Genomic DNA, 21,157 nt, shown 5'->3' on the forward strand with positions numbered 1-21,157 from the left:
GTAGTGCCTTTTCAGTTGAAGATTATGCACACCTCAGTGTCAGACCTGAGGAGAAGCAAACTAGGGGAAGGCAGAGAAGGGTTGGGAGGACACCTGAGCAGGGCTCTTTGGACAGCTTGACATTACTTTCCCTGTGCAGTTCCAGACCTAGTTCACAGAGTTAAAGTGTATTGAAATTGTTGGCCCTCAAAAAGGGTGTTTATACAAAGTCCCATACTTAAAGCATAGATAGAACAGTAACTGAGCGCCTCTCAAAATGAACTCTTCTATATTAGAAAAAAACCCAGTGCCAAAGGTTAATGGATATCAGTGTTTGAATTACTGTATAAAGATAATTTATTCTAAAATAGAAAAAATGGATTTAGAAGTATTCTCCTGGAAACTAGCAGAAAGAGAGAGAGAGAGGATATATAGATGATATAGATATAGATATAGATATATAGATGTATATTTCATTACATAGAAGAAAAGTTTTATATACCATTTCCATAAAGCATCTGTCATCCTCCCATTTCTTGCACCTTAAGAGAGAGTGCAATGGCTATATGTTACCTTTGAAAAAGCTCACTTTCCTTTGAGTTGTTTTACAGAAATGGTGCCCTGGATTGACCATGCCACTCCAGAGTCACACTTCTTCAGATAAAAATAAAAATAACAACAACAAAATCACAAAAAGAAAAAAAATTCACAAAATCTACAAGATATAAGGCCTGAACAAGCACAGACTTGCTATGAGTTCAGAAACTCAGTGAAAGAATTAAAATTACAAAGCACCTCTTGCAAAATATACTTCTTGAAAACCACACAAAACACTGTGCAGTAGCCCCTGCTTAGTGCTTGGAGGTAAGTATCCTGAAGGACACACACTTAGCCCTAGGAAGGAAGCTTGATTTTATTATCAAGGGAGCCAAAGGGGTTCCAGGCTTTCTTTGTATTTACTGTTTTATAATTGCAGACAAAATGGAAGTCAAGAAGTGTGCAGACCTCAATGCATTCATAATTGTACAGCTCCATTTATATATATTTTTTAAAATATTTATTTATTTATTTTGGCTACACCGGGTCTTAGTTGCAGCACACAGGATCTTCATTGTGGCATGCGGGATCTTTAGTTGCGGTACATGGACTTCTTAGTTGTGGCATGCAGACTCATTTGTGGCATGCGGACTTCTTAGTTGTGTCATGTGAACTCTTAGTTGTGGCATGCATGTGGGATCTAGTTCCCTGACCAGGGATTGAACCCAGGCTCCCTGCATTGGGAGCGTGGAGTCTTACCCCCTGTACCACCAGGGGAGTTCCCAGCTTGATTTGTAGATTCTTGCAGATGAACCACTAACACTGACACTTTTTTACACAAAGTCTCTTTTGCAAGGATATATTAAACTTAACAGGCTAAAGAGAAACTTATGCAATATAATGCTTGAAACTATGCACAGTAGCTGTTGGACATAGTAATAAAGAGGCCTTGAAAAATTGTCTTTGTCTATAAACTGCTGCCCTTTGGAAATAAAAGCTCTCTCATGACCCCTGGGCTACTCCCTTGTGACACACAGTGCCACAAACATCATAGTGAAAAGTCAATACCAAACCTAGTTTAAGATGAGTTTTGTACATTTGCTTCTATACAATCAGGAAAAAAAGAGATACAATTTGTATCAACAGAAGGTCATTTCTGGTTATTTGAGGCATTGCTCCTAGCCGCTTTGATTCATACACATTTTATGAGAAGAATGACAATTGTTTTTGGAAATAAGAAATACATACGCTGCCCTAAAAATATTTCCTGTATTGGGAGGAGCTTACAATTTTTTTGAGTACTAAACATGAACATGTTCCAGATGAATTGCAGCTGACAAGATTAATCTTGTGCTTCCCTGTACGTTGTGCAGCTAGTGGATACAGTGGTGTCATTGATGGTTTTGGTAGGAAGATGAACTAACTGGCACAAAGGCAGTAGAGTCATCTAAGATTGTCAAATACCCTGATTTAGACATGGGACAGATTTAGAAGGTCCAAGAAGCTGAAGGTATAAAATGGTGTTTGTGTGAAATAGCAAGCACGTCACTCTCTATGGACCTACCTGACAGAAAATAATTTTACATCTCAGTATGCTGGGGGATAGAAAGATCAGAGGGTAGGAGATGAATGTGAACTGTGGTTAACTGAAGAGAAACACTGAGATGAAGTTTTGATCAACTAGGACAGAGACACAAAGCCAGAAAGCAGCATGCAAGCCATTATCAAACCACCAGAAACAACCCTGACTACAGTCTCACATTCGGAGTGTTTCACAGTAAGAAACATTTATAGGCAGTGTCACACCTTCTCATGAAGAAACAAAAGGCCAAGACCAGGCCTTCTCAACTTTCATGAAAAAACGACCATAGAAATTAGCAAGTTCCAGCTCAAGAAATACTGAGCTGGTCATGGTTCAAAATGTTGCAATATACAATGGATTCAAAAAGGGGTTCATTTAGTGCAGCTGTTAAAAAACCAAAAACAATAAACACCTCTTCTAGAGGCATTTAGCTACAAAGGTTCCCACCCTGAGCAAGATACAAGTTGCGCAAATGGTGCCCTCAACACAAAGTCCTGCCTTCTTTAGTAATGCATTTAAGAATTACCTAAGGTCAAGTGCACACTCTTTGTGTGCATTTGAAGTGTGTAACTGAGCCAGCTATTAGCAAAGATGTAGCATCCCCTTTTGGAAGCTGCCTTTTTTCCACCTAGAAAATCCCCTAATTTTGTTTCCTAAAGAAATTCTGCTCCACCAATGATCAACCTTATTGCCCAAAGGGTGGATGGAAGGACAAAGTGGATTACATGGCTGTGCATTACATTTCATCCTGTAGTGTTGAATACTGCATAGGTCAGAAGTCCAAAGAGCATCCATTAGACCCTCCTTGAATGCAGCTTTTGTGTCCATCATTTAACGCCAAATGAGTTTGGCCATCTCTCCTGGGATTAAGGGAAGCGGATTCTGGTAGGAAATCCCTTGGTCCTGGTTAAACTCTTCTGTGCTTGTCTAGCACACGCATCTACTATGCTTGGAACTTGAGCTTATCCATCAGCTCCTCTGCAGAAGAAGGCTTCAATCTGATCCCTAATTTACTGAGGTGAAGAGACTTAAAAGCTAAGAACTGTCAATAAATGTTGACAAGTAAAAAGTGCAAAGGAAATAGAGCCAGTTTGCTCTGGTGCCTAAGAAAGCAATGTTCAAATATTAGGATGTAGTTTCACTTTCAAAACTAGTTGAAACTATGAAATGTGACATAAAATCAAGTCTGATTTGTGATCTACACAGCTGTAGACTAAGGGCTGTGCAGAGCCTGTCTTTTTATCATCACTATATAAAAGGTTATATAGAGATATACACACACACCTCTCAAACAAATACATACAGTCATACATGCAATATAATTGCTAACAATAAGTTTGAAATATAGCTCTAGAAGCTTCGATGTGACCCTATAGCTCGGTTAATAAAGGTATTGAATGGTCAGATATCCATGCAATAAAGTATGCATTTACTTTTAAATACCTTTAAATATTCCTATTAAAAATCCTAAAAGGTTAATTCAACATATGGATTGATCCTGATGCTCTTGCTCTCTAAAATTAGATATATCATCGATACTTTGTAATATAGAATATGTGACTAAGAAAACAGTTGGTAATGGAATCCCTTGGAGTTTCTTGCATTTGGACCTTTCCCCTGGGTTTTGTCCTCCATTACCTGCATGGTGCAGTGTAAAAGGGCATAGGACTTGGAGTCAGAGGACTTGGGTGTGAGTCTTTACTTTGTCACTTGCTAGCAGTGTGACCTCGGCAAGTCACCTAATCTCACTGAGCTTCAGTTTCCTTGTCTAGAAAGCAAGACATTAGTAAGACTTACCTCACAGGGTTGTTATGCACATCAATGACATAAACACTCTGTAACTTGTAAAGTGTAACACAAAATTATTAGTTACTATTATCATAGTATTAGTGCATTATTGGTATTCATATTTATATTTGTAAAATGAAATAAGTCCTATGTCATGTCAACGTGCAGCCCTAAGCTTAGAAACAATCAAGGCTGCTAGTTGCTGGGCATCTGCTGTGTGGGGATTCTTCTCCATCACTGCAAGGACGATGTTTGAAGGGAAAATATTGCAGAGGTTCTTGTAGGTCTGATACTGGTGCTCTGGGATCATATGCTCCCTGGAATCATTGCACATTCCAACCCAAGGATTCATCCAAAGCTGCTCCATCTTTTCAGGCACGCTCCGTACCATGACTGGCTCATAGCATGGTTGCATGAGGCTGTTACTCAAGGGATAGGAGTGGTAGCCATAGGAGTCAGTTGCACAGGGCAGTGGGTCCCAGCTGGCATGTTGTTCCCGGCACAGAGGAGGGCGTCTTTGCCTCATGGGGTTGCTCTCATACAGACGGGAATCAGAAATGCTGTCCATCCGAGTCATCACCAGGGCACGTCCTGGCTGGGGAGTTGCCCCAGGATGGATATTGGGAGGCATGGGATAGTCCCCAGGACAGCTGGAGTGTGCTCCAGTTGTCGGGTGCTGGGCATGTAGAACTAAGTGGGGGACTGATTGTTTGTTGGGGGCTTGCTTAGAGTCCTCTGGGCCATAGCTCTGCACTCGCGTTAAGGCTTCATGGTAACCATGAGGAAAAGGCTGAAGATGGTTCTGAGATGCTGAGCGATGCAGCTTCAAACTACCTTCAGGATGAGTATCAGCTACAGCCAAATACAGGTTGTTGTAAGAGGAATAGCTGTCGTTCCTGCTATGGCTCATACGATTGTCAGGACAGAGGTTGGGATTCCGGGCGTACAACCCCCGGTCTGTTTCAGCCATGTAGTACTCTCTATTATGCATGCTGTTGATGTTCAATTTGGAGAAGTCACCTAACATTGAATAGTAGCCGTGGTCCCCCAAGGACTCAAACTTTGGGTATTGCTCAGAGTAGCTAATAGGGGTCCCATGGCTATTGGTAACCAGGATCGGGGGGTACTGCATGCTGGTCATGTGCTCCAGTGAGGACTTCTGGTGGGAGAAATGAGAGGATCCTGGCACTGGGCTGCTGGCTGAACGGGTGTTGAGTGCACCCACTGCATGGCTTTTGGCGGGTGGGATTGTGGGGACACTTAGAGCAGTCACAAGTGAGGGGACAGAGCTGGCCTCAGGCTTACGGGCAATGGACAGCCATTCCTCAGGCTCCACAGCCACGGAACGGATGCTGGGATCCGATTGGCGCTTGGGGGCCACACGTTTGACTTCTGAGGTTATGTCACCTTTGGTACTAGACAGCCCTGTGCCACACTTGGCCAGGGTGCCTTCACTCATGGTTTTCACTGTGGACAGTTTGGCACTGATGCGGAGCTCATCAGCCACCGAACGCTGCGGTTGGTTGGCCCGCTCCGGATGGTAGTATTTGCACTTGTGGCCGTAGGTGCATTTTTTGCCTGAAAAATAATGCCTTGTGGTAAGACTCTCTCTCAGAGTAGTGCAACTCTCTGTGCCAGAAGCTGTCGTAACAATCTGGTCACTCAGGTTAGAGTTTTACTGTTTGGGGTTAAGGCAGAAAATTAACTGTTCATAAAGATAGGAGACAGACAACACCACGGTGGCATCACACACTGTGAGGGGAGAGAGAAGTGGAAACCTGGGGAGGAAACTGCAATGCGAAAGCTAAGAGTTGAGCCATTGAACAGCCTTCATTTTCCTGTAATTCACAACTTTGCCTAGGTATAACCCACATGCTGAGGCAGTGTAGGGCAGCAGCAGGCAGGGTGGTTCAGTGCAAAGAGCACCGGCTTGGAGGCCGGTCAGACCTGAGTTTGAATTCCAGCTATGTCACTTACTAGCCCCGTGACCTTGGTAAGCGATTTTACTTTCTGTGCCTCATTTTCCTATTCTGTAAACAAGGCTCATAATAATACCTTTATTATAGGGTCATTGTGAGGATTAAATGAAAATAATGAACATGAAATACTCTATGATATGAATAAATGATAGTTGAGAACAAACACCTAGTCATCCTATAAATAAATGACTATCCAAAAATAGTGAACATTCAAAGTAGCCTCAGACCAGGCATCCCATGTCATATTATTAGGCTCACAAATTTGTATCCTAGGGACTTGGGTAAGATCATGAAAGTACTCTAGAAAACTATATTTTAAAAAGAAAATGAAAATAAAGTTTGAAAGCAAACTGGAAAGTACAGATTGGAAGAAAAGGGTATTATTAGTTGACAGAGTGTGCAGTCACCTGCCTGAAAGACATGTCCTTCTTCAGGCCAAACCCAATTTGGCATTGCCCTTTCTGATTCCATAGGCCAAGTGGGTTTCTGCACTTCCCTACACCCAGCAACCCTGCTCAGGACAGAGGCAGCTAGAACACATGCATCATTTTAACTAGTGACAATTATTCTTTCCTTCAATCCTAGTTACCTTTTCCTCATGTAATTTCTAAGATGTTTCTTTAAATGCCTAACTGATAATACATGAAGACACAGACTTTAACTCAGAAAGTGGACAAGCCAGGATTTTCCCTTTGGAAGGGAAACCTTGAAGAGAAAAGTATTCACAGAGTTCTCATGTTTCTCTCAGTACAGAACTTGGTTCTGCACATAGGTACTCACCATAAGGGCATGGTTGCTTCTTGTGTTCAGGGACAACGGGTCTCTTTCTTAAGAAGTTTTCAAGGCTTGGGCCATGGCGTCCTAAAGGATCATCTGGAGGCATAAATCTGAAAGCAAGCAAGCAAGAGGCAAATGTCTTCCATTCTGTCTCCACTATCCCTTATCAGGAGTTCAGACCATCACTACCTCTTGCCTATACTGTTGTCACAGCCTTCTAATGGCCCTTCCTGCCTCAAGTCTATCTTCTGCTAAGCCAGCAGTTCTTCCCTCTGTTTCCACTTTAACACAAAAAAGGAATGATTTTTCCCGTGCATCATTCTTCTGTGGATTATAAGTTCTAGCCATACTGGCATGCCTGCTGGTTCCCCCAACATGCAATCCACTTTCACATCTTTATAGCTTTATTCATGATGTCTTCTTTACCTGAAATGCCCAGCAGCCCTCTTTCCTCTGCAGAAACTTCATCTCAAATGTTATCTCCTCTGTGGGGCTTTTTCCTATCATTTCACATAGACAAAGCAATTTAAAAAAATTCTAACCATAGCACATGTCATGACACATTGTGGGAATCTTTCTCTTCTCCAGTACACTTTGAGCCTCTTAAGGGTGAGTCCTGTTACTCATTCAGCCTTTTATCCCCATGGTGACCAGCATAATGCACTGTACACAGTAAGTGTCCAGCAAATGTTTATTGAAATGAAATGAAATCTATCCCTAGTAGTAACTTGGATTTAGGCTATTCAGAGCCTACAGGAAAGAAACATACTTGTCATTCACAAAAGAATACATCAGCAACCGCTCCTCTATAAACTTCTTCCATTCTGGCTTTTCAATTTGAAGGTCTCGGTAGTTATCATTGGATACAATGATGCCATCAGAATCAAAAGCCAGTTTGACTATGAACCGGTCATCATAGCAAACAACTCTCCTGCCCTGGACCCTTCTGGATGGTGTGAAGACAAGAATCTTTTCCTTCTCCAGTTTACGTAGGATATCTTGATCTGTTGAAATACGGATTATATGCCAGAGGGTAGAAATAACCTTTGGAAATCAACAGCATTATCCCCATATTACAAATACAAAAGTTGGTACTAGATTAATATATTATTTGCCCGTAGAGAGAAAGTGGCCTCTATTCCTGGCTATGGCACCAATTTGGATTGTGACCTTAGGCAAGTTACCTTCCCCTTTGCATTCCAGTTTTCTTTCTGATAAAATGAAGGAAATAGATTCAATGACATCTAAGTTTTTAAAACCTACCATGAACAGTGAGAAATAACACTGATATCCTAGCATTCTTGAGGCTTGTTTTGCCCTTTGGCTGAAGCATCAGCTTTTGGTTGCTGAAGAAACCAGGGCAGTATGCTGAGGATGTGTCTGCCAGAAGGAGAATAAAGCATCCCTCCTAGGGACAACATTTTTGCCTTCTGCCTGAGGGAAAGCCATGACTAAGGAAAAACATTAAGCGGTAGCACGTGAGTACTGACCCCCTTTCCTTTTAGCTTCTTAATTACTGAGGAAAGAAGCCAGGATCCACTCTCAGACTGAGGCTGGGAGCCTGTTCAGCAGCTGGCAGATAGCTCCATGACACGGTTCTGACAGCCATTCACTGAACCTTCTCATTTTGCACAACAGGCAAGAGCTGATACTCAGAGGACTGGGGTATTTATGCTCTCAAATGCTGTAAAGAGCTAGCTTCATATACTACTACAAGTGAATGTAGTGATCCTCCTGCCAATAGGGCCACATCATGACTTTTGTGGACTTTAGGCACTTTTGCCTTCATGGGTCCCTTCTTCCATTAAAGAAATATTAAAAATTATACTTTACAACTGGGTTAGTATAAAAACAAACAATCCAGTTAGGTACATTATTATACATTCATTGTTATATTCAATTTTCCCCTCTGATGTTAAAAAAATAATAAAATTAAAACTTTTACATGGGACCCTAAAAGTATCTATCATAGGCCCTAGGCACTGGGCCTCCTGTGCCTCATGGATAAGTTCGCTCTGAATGCCATGGGACTTTTCTCTTTTTCTATTCTACCCCCTAATCTGCAAATCCCACAGTCACTTATCTGGTACAGAATAAGATCCATTGTCTACTATGGTTTCTTTAGTATTTTGGAAAACTCAGATTCATCCCCCTTTAGTCTGAAGTCTGTGGTCAAATAGAAAAAACACTCCTTTTTTTCAACTGTGTGCTTTATTCTTTGCTTGAAATTGAAGTCTTTATTTAACTGCTGTATGCCACAGCAAAATGGTTTATTTGGATCAGGAAAAATATGCTTTAAAATATACTTAATAAAAACATTTTAAGTATACTTAATAAATTTAGAAAAGTAATTATCTAATTTGGGAGCATCAAGCTGTCCCCAAACTATCTTGCCAGCTTTGCCTCTGGATGAGAAGAAATGTCTTATATGAAATGGTACCTGTAATTGGTGCATCAGGGCGGGATTGCTCCTTTCTCCACGCAGGCACAAATACAGTAATGTCTTTATGGCCTTTATCTAGAAACCATTCCACAGCAAGTTGTATTCCTCTGCAGGAGAACTCTTCTTTATTCCCATGGCTTCAGGAAGATAGAGAATGAGAGTAGAGAAGATTGACAACAGGTAGCAAAGAAATACTCCGAACAGGCTTTTTCTTAGCACCAAGGCATTAACGACAGACATATTATTTCTTGAGGATGGCAAAAATGTATTTTTAAAAAAAACAAATTCTTTTTTATTCCATCATTACAAATATTGCAGTTATTATTACACATTCATTCAAGGCCACACCTCCCAACTTATAGCAGCCTTAGTGACTATTTCCTATCATTATTTCCATTTTCTCTCATCTCTTTCTGTTTCTATTACCACTTTCTTTTCAAAGATTCAGATGTTTATCAGATGAAAAAAGAAGAGGTGTCACCAGAGGTTTAGATAAAGTTTATATTGAGGATTAATTGGAGATGAATTTTAATCACATATAGTAAGCTTATAAAACAACTGATAGCAAAAAAGGCACACATAAATGCTGACTGAAAAGTTATCACATTTAATTAAATATGATGTGCCAACAAAAGTCACAGTCTTGAAAATTTTAAGATGTGGGAAATGCTCACAGTGTAATGCTAAAAGAGAAAAGAAAGGATTTGGACTACATGTAATGTAATCTAAATTTTATAGAAGAAAGTATATGTACAGTATTCTTTCCTTATTGTGGCTTCACTGTGTGCAGTTCCACTTACCCACGGTCAACTGCAGTCCAAAAATATTAAATGGAAAACTCCATAAATAAATAATTCATAAGTTTTAAATTGTGCACCATTCTGAGTGATGAAATCTGGTGAAATCCCATTCCATCCCACCCCAGGAGGTGAATCATCCCTTTGTCCAGCATATCCCATCTCTGAGTCACTTAGCAGCATCTCTGTTATCAGGTTGGCTGTTGCAGTATCATAGTGCTTGTGTTCAAGTAACTCTTATTTTACTTAATAATGGCTCCAAAGTGCAAGAGTAGTGGTGCTCGCAATTTGGATATACTGAAGAGGGGCCATAAAATGCTTCCCTTAAGTGAAAAAGTGAAAGTTCTTGACTTAAAGAAAGAAAAAAAATCATATGCTGAGGTTGCTAAGGTCTACTGTAAGAACGAATCCTCTATCCATGAAATTGTGAAGAAAGAAAAAGAAATTCATGCTAGTTTTGCTGTCGCACCTCAAACTGCAAAAGTTAAGATGGAAAAGACACCGAATTTGTACAGTAAGATATTTAAGAGAGAGACACACTCATACAACTTTATTACAATATACTGTTATAATTGTTCTATTTTATTATTAGTTATTGTTGTTAATCTCTTACTGTGCCTAATTCATAAATTAAACTTTATCATAGGTATGTATGTATAGGAAAAAGCAGAGTATATACCAAACAGGGTTTGGTATTATCCCTAGTGTCAGACATCCCCTGGGGTTCTTGGTACGTAACCCCCACCCCCACCCCGTGGATAACAGGGGACTACTGTAAAAAGTTAGAAAAACTATTTTAGCAGGGAAGAGCCAATTTTGACTCCATGCTGGATCTGTTTCTTTGACCTTAGCATTTGCTTTTCGTTGCTTTTGTTATTATAGCCATACATAACGGCCTGCCTCAGGGAACCCTACCCACCTGTGAATGGCTGCAAGAAAAAAGAAATTAACACATCCCTTCCCATTCCAGGAGATGTTTTTCAAGACTGATGGCCCTTTTTACTTTACTTCCTCCCCACCTCTCCCTCTCTATTCTGACTTTTTACTTTACTTCCCTCTCTGATTCTATAAAAGAAACTGGCAACCAGACCCTAATAAGATGGGTTTTGGGGGGACCCTAGTCTGCCATCTTCTCAGTCTGCTGGCTTTCCGAATACAGTAGCTATTCCTTGTCTCAACACCTCGTCTCCCAATTTATTGGCCTGTTGTGCGGCGAGCAGAGCGATCTTGGACTTGGTAACAAATTTAGCTTAGCCAGCCAGGAGCCTTGCTGCTTGTGGCTAGGCGGCGCCAGTCAGGGAATACTGGGGCTAGGCCCTAGCAGCTGCGGGGACCATTTGTCCTGAGGGTGTTCCCTTCAAAATTCCCTGAAGTGGCGCTGGCTACCCCAGCTCTTGGCAGTTGAAGCAAGGAACCGACAAACTTCTATAAATCGACAGACTCGATTCTGGAGAGTAAGTCGCTCTGCCGTGCACATTAGAACATATTTCCCCCTCAATTTGGGCTTTTCCTTTACAGGACAAACCAGTTTGTTTGGTTGGGGTACCCTGTTGGAGAGGGGAATTGTTGGGGAACCGGTTTGGTGGGTTTGGTTTTGGTTTTGTTGATGTTGGAATTTGTGCTTTTTGTGTTGGAATATGTGTCTTTTGTGTTCTGGTGTTATAAAACTTATAAAAATGGGAAATACTCCATCTATCCCAAAGGAGAGCCCTTTGGGGCGTATATTAGATAAATGGGCAAAACATAGCTGTGAGCCTATGACTAAGAAAGATATGATATACTACTATAATAGGGTACAGATCCAATATATGTTAGGAACAGAAGAACAATGGCCCCTGAATGGCTCATTCAATTATTTTATTTTTATTTTTATTTTTTTGCAGTACGCGGGCCTCTCACTGTTGTGGCCTCTCTGGTTGCGGAGCACAGGCTCCGGACGCACAGGCTCAGTGGCCATGGCTCACGGGCCTAGCCGCTCCGCGGCATGTGGGATCTTCCCGGACCGGGGCACAAACCCGTATCCCCTGCATCACCAGGCGGACTCTCAACCACTGTGCCACCAAGGAAGCCCTCAATTATTATATGATATCGCAGTTAGAAGTGTTTTGCAAAAGAGCAGGGAAAAGAGATGAGATTCCATATGTAGAAGCATTTATGCTATTGCATCAGGAGGAAAAGGAGTCAGAGGGCTGTCACCTTATGGTGCAGCAGTCTGAAAGAAAACCTAAGGGGGAACCTATTCTACAAGGGGAAGAGGGAGAAAATGAGAGTGGGGATATGTTATTTCAAAACTTAAGCCTCCCTCTAGCCTATCCAGCTCTCCCAGCGGCCGAGCAAGCTGCCCCGGCAGTTGTTCCAACTGCCCTCTGACCCATGCTGCCAACATATTCACCACCTCCTATTTACCTTACCCATGGGGATCAAATAATAGTTTCTATGTTAACCCCTGGAGCACAGGAACCTGGTTTAGTATCACCATCTAAGACCCGACAGAACACCCAATTTGGACCGGGAGCCGTTTCCGCAGCAGGGCAATTTCCCTTGCTCCGATATCCTCTAAGAGGCCCGGGGACTCCCTTGGACTTGAGGTGCCCGATTCTAACTTTCCCACAAGAGCCCCCAGGTAACATTGACAGTGAGGAATAAGTTGATTGACTTTCTAATAGATATGGTGTCACATATTCTGTGGTAAACACCATAGTGGCACAGAAAACATCTCAGTCTATCCTGGTCATGGGAGTTTCTGTAGAAGTACAAAACCATTTGTTCTTACAACCTCTAGAATACCAGCTAGGGGACCTCACCCTACAGGGCCATGGATCCCAAATGAATATGGATCCCTCCTCCCCCTAGGTACAGGCCCTTTTGGCTATGCATTTCATGGCCCAGTCTGCCCCAGCCATCAGGTGCAAAATTCAGAAAGCAACTGCTGGTCTTCAGACTCCAAAGAACGATTTGCTCCAATTGGCTTATTTGTTTTTCAATAATAGGTATATGGCCAAAAATGCTGAATGCATGGAGAGAAATATGCAAAAGGCCCAAATGATTGCAGTGGTTTTGTCTGCTCAGAGACCACCAACTGTGAGGCTGGCTTTTCCTGGACCACTAGGCCCATGGATACCCAGACAGGACCAATATACCCTGTGTGGACAAAAGGGGCACTGGAAGGAGAGTTGCGATCGATGTGCCCTTTGCAAACAGCCAGGGCATTGGAAGAAGGAATGCCCCAGACATCAGAGAGTGATGGGGGCCCCTCAGCCATTGACGGTTTCACAATCAGAAGACTGAGGGGGCCCGAGGCCAAAAGTGGCTCTGCCTAGAGATACCATCTACATAATAAATGTTGAGACTTGGGTGGTCATTGATGTGGCAGGCCTCCTGATAGAATTTTGCTTATAGATACTGGTGCAACCTTTTCGGTCTTAACCCAAAGTATTGGAAAACTTAGTAACCATAAAGAGTATGTAATGGGGGTGTCAGGGAAAAGGCAGGGGCACACTTTCCTGGAACCCCTTTTGTGCAACATCAATGGCCAGCTGTTTTTACATTCCTTTCTGTTTGTGCCTGACTGTCCCATCCCTTTAATGGGAAGAGGTTTATTAACTAAGTTAGGGGCCACTATATTTCTTGAGGGGCAAGGGAACCACCCTCACAAATTTCTTAAACCTAGGGAAGATCCTCAAAAATATTTGTACATAGATTACCAAAATAGGAGGCCACTGGTCTGACTAAATTAATCACAGCTGATATTCAGAGCCTGATTGGAATTTTGGAAGAGGCCTTCTCCCCTAAGCTAAATGAGGAAAAGTAAAACTTTCCAACATAGGTAAATGGGTATGTTAGTCCTTCAATATCATTGAGGTAGCCACCCGATTCTTTGAAAAAAGAAAAACAAAACTGTCCTTGTTTTACAAATGTAGTCTTTACAAAACCAGGAGTGTGGCTCCAAAAATAATCCAAAGCCCACCAATCCTTTTACCACTCCCAAACCTTCCCTATTTATCTTAAGAGGCTTGTAAGTATTAAACAAAGGGGAAACAAAGTCATCCTAAGAGAAACTTGCCTGTATCTTTGAGATGCCAATGTGCTATCTGGTCTTCTCAGGAACCCTTATCTCTGCCATCGTTTTAAAATGCAAATTTTGAAAAAGAGGGTAAAGTAATTTAGAACTTGACTTGTTTTCCATAAATATTAGTAAAAAGGGTTTAGCCATCTAGACAAGCGAGCTTGATTTGTTCCATCTGCCAGAAACCCAATTTTAATCCAACCTCTTAAAAGATAGTTTCCTTACCCAGAGAGGGAAAAGAGGAAAGAAAATAGGCAGGCCCAATTATTGGCAGCCCTACAGGGGCAACCCCCATCCAGAGAAACCCTGACCCGTCCCAGCAGAAGCCAAGACGGATGTTGGGTTTGTAGAAAGCCTGGCTACTGGGCGGGGGGAATGCTTCCACAAGGGCAAGCCTCCTCAGATGCCTTGTCCAAAATGCCAAAAAAGTGGCCGTTGGGGAGCCAACTGCCCCTTGGGCTAAAGGGCCCCGGGGCCAGGGGCAGCCCCTCAGATGACCCTGGATTGACGGGACCCTCCGCTCCAAATGGCCCCCCTGTTTAACGTCAGTATTACTGGATTGGAACCAAGGGCGAACCTGGATGTGGCAGGTAGGACCATATCTTTCTTATTGGATACAGGGGCCGCTTACTCTGTCCTAGTTTTCCTTCTCTGGACCCTTCTCCGACTCCTGTCAGGGTACAGGAGTCTCAGGTAAACTTACTACTAGGCCCTTTACTGTCCCTTTGTGTTGTTACTGGGAAGGATATACTCTCTCTCATTCCTTCCTGGTCATACCTGAATGCCCCCTTCCACTGTTCCCAGCAAGCTGGGAACCAGATTGCTACTTGGGGGAACCACCCCAGTAACACCCCTCCAGTTCTTAGTCTTAGAGACACAGCCCCCTCTGAGAACTGGCACACCAGCCTTAGATAAGTTGTCAGTAGACCCCCAGGTCTGGGCTGATAGAATCCCAGGGAGAGCTATAACCGCCTCCCCAGTGCTTATCACCTTAAAGGAGCCAACCTCTTTCCCCAATCAGAAACAATATCCAGGGCTTCCCTGGTGGCGCAGTGGTTGAGAGTCCGTCTGCCAGTGTAGGGGACACGGGTTCGTTCCCCGGTCCGGGAGGATCCCACATGCCGCGGAGCGGCTGGGCCCGTGAGCCATGGGCGCTGAGCCTGCGCGTCTGGAACCTGTGCTCCGCAACCAGAGAGGCCACAACAGTGAGAGGCCCGCATACCGCAAAAAAAAAAAAAAAAAAAGAAACAATATCCAATTTGCCCAGAAGCCCAAAGGGTACTGCAGCCTCTCATATCCAGATTTTTACAACACGGGCTACTTATTCCTTACAGTTCTCCTTGCAACATCCCTATCTTACCTGTTAAGGAGCCGAATGGAGAATACAGACTGGTCCAAGACTTAAGAGCTGTCAATGAGGCAGTTGTCCCACTCCATCCAGTAGTCCCCAACCCATACAACTTGTTGGGGACCATCCCAGGCACAGCCTCCTGGTTTACTGTGTTAGACTTAAAGGATGCTTTCTTTTCCATACCTCTGGACCCCCAGTCCTACTACCTCTTTGCTTTTGAGTGGCATGAGGAAGGGAATAGAGGACAACTCACCTGGACAGTCCTACTTCAAGGGTTCTGAGACAGCCCTCACCTTATTGCCCAGGCCCTGGCCAAGGACCTCCAAGATCTATACCTGGAGGAAGGGACTATCATCCAGTATGTGGATGACCTTATTTGCTCCCAAAACCATGAGAGAGCCTTAACTCATGCTACCCAGACCTTCAATTTTTTGGCCAAAAAAAGCTATAAAGTTTCTAAGTCTAAGGTCTAATTGGCACAGCAGGAAGTCAAATATCTGGGAGTAATCCTCTCCCCAGGGGAACGAAGTATCTCCCCATATAGAATACGAGGGATTTAGATCTGCTGGAACCAACTATCTGAAAGCAGCTCTGAGCCTTTTTAGGCCTCATGGGGTATTACAGACTATGGATTCCTAATTACAGATTAAAATCACAACCTTTTTATGAGACCTTGAAAGGAAAATCTGACTCTAAACCTCTGCTCTCGGGCCCTAACCAAACCCAAGATTTCTAACAGCTAAAGACATTACTATCTCAGGCCCCATTCTTGGGAATCCCAAGAACTGATAGACCTTTCCAACTATTTGTGGCAGAAAATCAAGGGATGGCTTTAGGAATCTTAACTCAGGAACTTGGCCCTGTCTGGAGACCTGTAGGATATTTGTCAATGAGACTGGACCTGGTGGCTACTGGATGGCCCAACTATCTTAGGGTAGTTGCTGCCTTGGCCTTATTAGTGGAAGAAGCCTCCCCTGACAGTATATACCTCCCATCAGGTTACCTCTCTCAGAAGAGAAAGGCCATTTCTTGCTCACAGATAGCAGGATCCTCAAATATCAAGCATTACTGTTGGAGAATCCAGACTTATGTGTCATGGTCTGTTCCTCTTTAAATCCAGCTACCCTGCTCCCCCTACCTGAAGAAGGTCTACCAGTTCACCAATGTGAAGATAATATATCATTCCTTGTTGCCCCGACCAGATCTAACTGATATTCCACTTACAAAACCTGAGGAGGTTTGGTTTACTGATGGAAGTAATTTTGTTTCTGAAGGATGTAGAAGGGCAGGGTATGTGGTGGTCTCCTTGACACAGGTTATTGAGGCCCGGACTCTTCCCCCAGGGACCTCAGCCCAATTGGCAGAAATAATTGTTTTAACCCAAGCCTTAACCATGGCTGAAAATAAGGCCCTTAATATATATACTGACTCTAAATATGCTTTTTTGGTTCTGCATGCTCATGCTGTTATCTGGAAGTAATGTGGCTACTTGATGGTCCAAAACAACCCAGTTAAGTATGGACCTCAAATTCTCTCCCTCTTGGATGTAGTCCTCAAGCCTTTCCATGTACCAGTGATTCATTGCAGAAGTCACCAGAAGGGTGACGATGAAATAACAAAGGGAAATCGGCTAGCTGATCAGGCTGCCCGACAAGCATCCCTTCAGCCCTTTGTGATAGAGGGTGCCTTAGTTCCTTCCCTTAGTTCTCTCCCTTCCTTGTCTTACCTGCCTAAGGAAATCAAATGGGCCATAAATCATGGGTACCACCTTGACCCAGATGGATGGTACTGGAGAGAGGACTTAACTCACCTGCCCCAGTCACTCTAGTGGAAAATTATTAAATTTTTGCATGAGGCCTGTCACCTAGGGAGAGATGCCTCATACCAGATTGTTTCTTCTATCTTCTCTGGGAAGGGACTTTACGATGTAGTTAATAAGGTAACCTCATCATGCCCTATTTGTCTGACTAACAATCCTCAGGGAAAAAGCCACCCCCATTGGCCCTTCTAGCTCAGAGACACAGAACATATCCAGGGGAAGACTAGCAAATGGACTTTACAATGGTTCCTCCCTACTGAGGATATAAGTACATTTTGGTGTTTCTGGACACCTTTACTGGTTGGGTGGAAGCTTTCCCCACCAGGACAGAAAAAGCTTCGGAGGTAGCCCAGAAGCTTTTAATTGAAATAATCCCTAGATTTGGCCTCCTGTTGTCTCTTCAGAGTGATAATGGTCCTGCCTTTGTTTACCAAATTATTCAGCAGATATCCAAGGCTCTAGATATTGAGTACCACCTTCATTCTTCCTGGAGACCCCAATCCTCAGGAAATGTAGAAAGAGCCAACCAACATTTAAAGAATACCTTAAGAAAAATAACCCAAGAGACCTCCCTTAGTTGGAAGGAAGCCTTCCCTATTGCTCTTTTAAGGGTCAGAACATCCCCAAAGGCCTTACTTAACCTTAACTCTTATGAAATGCTGTATGGTAGCCCTTTCTTATGAGGGGACCTACTGACATACTCTGTCACCTCCTTTGGACAATTCCAAAAAGCCCTCCAGAAACATGTGGTAAAAAGGCTTCCTTCCCCAGAGTCTTCTCCTTGCCTCTACTCTCCAGTAACACAAGTATTCATCAAAACTTGGAAGGATGGCTCCCCTGGTTCTCAACTTCAGCTGGCCTGGAAGGGACCCTATCCAGTCTTGCTGTCTTCTCCTACAGCTGTTAAAGTACTTGGGATCGCCATTTGGATCAGCCTGAAGTGATCCACAGTGTCTTTAGAGGAAATTTTTTGGTTTGCGGGTATACACCTCTTAGAGAGAAGCATTCTCAATCTTACCATCATGGTCCAGGAATCCTGGAAGGCTATGGTAGCAGCCATTGAGGAGCAACAGTCAGCCCTAGATTCTCTGGCTGAGGTGATTTTACAAAATAAGAGGGCCCTCAATGTTATAACACAGCAGTCCCCAACATTTTTGGCATCAGGGACTAATTTCATGGAAGACAATTTTTCCACAGACTGGGTGGGGGGCAGGGATGGTTCAGGCAGTAATGTGAGCGATGGGAAGCAGCAGATGAAGCTCCACTCACTTGTCCACCACTCACATCCTGCTGTATGGCCTGGTTCCTAACAGGCCACAGACCGGTACCGATCCACAGCCAGGGAGTTTGGGACCCCTGTTATAACAGCTGAGGCCGGGGGTGTCTGTGCCCTGTTAAATGAAACATGCTGCTTCTATGTTAATATCTCCAGCCAGGTTGAAGAAAACCTTCTGGCTTTAAAGAAAAACATCAAAATAATAGAAGATCTGAAAGAGAGAGCAGGACAGGGCCCTAGTTGGCTTTCTACCTTCCTCTCCTCCATGGAGACCCAGATATGGACATAACTGTTGCCCTTGTTGGGACCATTAGTCCTGACAGCCTTTGTTTTGTTATTAGGCCCTTGTATCATAAACCTACTTGTTCGACTCATTTCAGAACGCATACAGGCTGTTCGATTCCAAATGGTTCTGCGAGGTAGCTACCAGCCCATTCAGCCTGGCCCTGAGACCAAGATCTACATGGGACCCCTTGATGATCATCACTCCAGCCTACCTCCTAGCTGAAGGAGAGCAAGAGGAGGGACCCAATCAAGACTCCGCCCCTTAACAGCAGGAAGCAGCCAGAGCAGTCATCGCCCATGTCACAAAGAATTGGGTCCCATACTCTTGAGGGGGGAATGTTAGGTAGTTAGTCAGACATTAGCAGCAAGGAGGTGACAGTGGTGAAAAGACAAGAAGGAAACTATTAAGTCACACCCCAACCCTCTGGGCACCCTCCCCTGACATTAAGAGCAAGGAGGCAACAGTAGCAAAAAGACAAGAGGGGAGTAGTTGAGTCATACCCCAACCATCTGAGGACCCTCCCCTGACATTAGCAGCAAGGAGGTGACAGTGGTAAAAAGACAAGGGGGGAATAGTCAAGTTATACCCCAACCATCTGAGGACCCTCCCCTGACCCCACCCAGAATGGGTGAAACTATGGTCAGGTGGTGGGCAATTTATCCTGATAAAGATAAAGAGGGAACCCAATAACACGAGGGAACTTCTCTGGGCTGCACATGCCCAGACCAGACAGGCGTATAACCTATAGTAAACCCAAACTCATTATACCATCATTATAATAAAATCTGTAAGTGGTTTTGCCCATCTGGGTAGGCTTTTCTTAGTGAATTAAGGGTAAGGGCATGCACAATAATGAACTTGTTACATAGTTCGGGACTGTCAATCAAATAATGATCCCCTGTCACCCATGATCATGACCCACCTCCTCACAGAACGTTCCTTACAAACACTCTTAAGCCTGTACAGGAGTGCTGGTTTCACTTCACAGAAATAGCCCACTCTCTCTCTGAGAGTGTAACTATGCTTTAGTAAACTTTGCTTTGCACTTAAGCCCAAAGTGGTAGCCTGCAATTCTTTGCTTGCTATCACAAGGACAGAGATTACTGGTCTGGGTCTTCCTTTGACCTCCTTAGTTGAAGCTATTTGACACAAGGCACGCCAACCCAGTAACACTACATAAGGGCCCAGTATGCAAAGTTTAGAGATCAATAAATATTTAAGGAATAAATGAATGAAAAAATGGAAAATAAATCCTGCAAGATGACCTGTTTTAGCCTGAACCTGCAAAATGTCCTTTTGCAATTTTAAAAAGCTAGGACCTAAAATCCTATCTAAAAAGCAATATAAAACCTAGGACCTGAAAGTTACAGAATGTTTTAGGGACACTACAACTCACTTTGTTCTGTCAAGTGGCTTAGATATGTCTCACGATCTAGGTTCCAAGCCAAATTCTGTCTAGCAGATGGGTCACTGGCCTCTCTTTCTGACTTTTTTTTTTGTAGGGTTCAAATATTTGGGCTTCTCCTAGACTTAAAAAAGAACATGGTGGGGTGGCTTCCCTGGTAGCCCAGTGGTTAAGAATCCACCTGCCAGTGCAGGAGGCACAGGTTCAAGCCCTGGTCTGGGAAGATCCCGCATGCTGCAGAGCAACTAAGCCCATGCATCACAACTACTGAGCCTTGGTGCTACAACTACTGAAGGCTGCATGCTTAGAGCCCATGCTCTACAGCAAGAGAAGCCACTACAATGAGAAGCCTGTGCACCACAATGAAGAGTAGCCCCCACTCACCACAACTAGAGAAAGCCCATGTACAGCAATGAAGACCCCACACAGCTAAGAAAAAAAATATATGGTGGCGTTTACCTTTGAAAGCCTTAACTCCACTGAAATGGATCCCCCCCAACCCCCAAGGAAACAGCTCTCTGAATGAACAAACCCTTTAGGATTTTACCATACATCAATATGTGAATTACAGGTACACCACTATTGCAAATGTTAAACAAATGCTATTAATGACAAAGCATCATGATTTCAATGCAGTCTCATCCAATACATTGAGGAAAAACAGACATCAGTATATAGTTTGTTTAAGTACCAATCTCATGATAAAGTTACAGGAGAATGGGGAAAACAAAATGAATTCAGATTAATGGCACTAAAAATCATGAGCAGACTATGGCACTGAACTTTTGACCGTGTGAAATGTGATTGCAGAATAAATGGGACTCATCAGTAACTTTCCTAGTCATACAAGGAAGAGATGCTAACAAGGACACAGTTGGCAATTAAAAAAAAAATATGTTGTCCATTATGCACTATTTTAACATGCTCCTAAAAATAAGGTTGAGTGCTGATTTTTTTTTTGCTCTCTTTAAGTTGTGTGAGGTATCTTTAACATAGTAAATCAACTACTATAAAAGACAAAAGTTTATCTTCCTATCAGCATGAGAGTTTACTATTGGCAAAGACTAGATAT

At 43.1% G+C, this 21,157-nt stretch overlaps 1 protein-coding gene across 1 annotated transcript in view; it reads right to left on the reverse strand.

Annotated features, from left to right (window-relative positions):
- Positions 1 to 4,043: 4,043 nt before the first annotated feature.
- ZC3H12B (zinc finger CCCH-type containing 12B) overlaps positions 4,044 to 21,157 on the reverse strand; it is a 31,354-nt gene continuing 14,240 nt past the window's right edge. Inside the window, exons 2-5 of the mRNA XM_060001973.1 lie at positions 9,083 to 9,222; positions 7,412 to 7,646; positions 6,646 to 6,752; positions 4,044 to 5,464 (exon numbers count right to left, since the gene is read on the reverse strand). Of these exons, the coding sequence (XP_059857956.1) occupies positions 4,044 to 5,464; positions 6,646 to 6,752; positions 7,412 to 7,646; positions 9,083 to 9,222 (1,903 nt within the window). The remainder of the gene's footprint in view (positions 5,465 to 6,645; positions 6,753 to 7,411; positions 7,647 to 9,082; positions 9,223 to 21,157) is intronic.

This window comes from Delphinus delphis, chromosome X (assembly GCF_949987515.2).
Source record: "Delphinus delphis chromosome X, mDelDel1.2, whole genome shotgun sequence".
In the NCBI taxonomy this organism is placed as follows: Eukaryota; Metazoa; Chordata; class Mammalia; order Artiodactyla; family Delphinidae; genus Delphinus; species Delphinus delphis.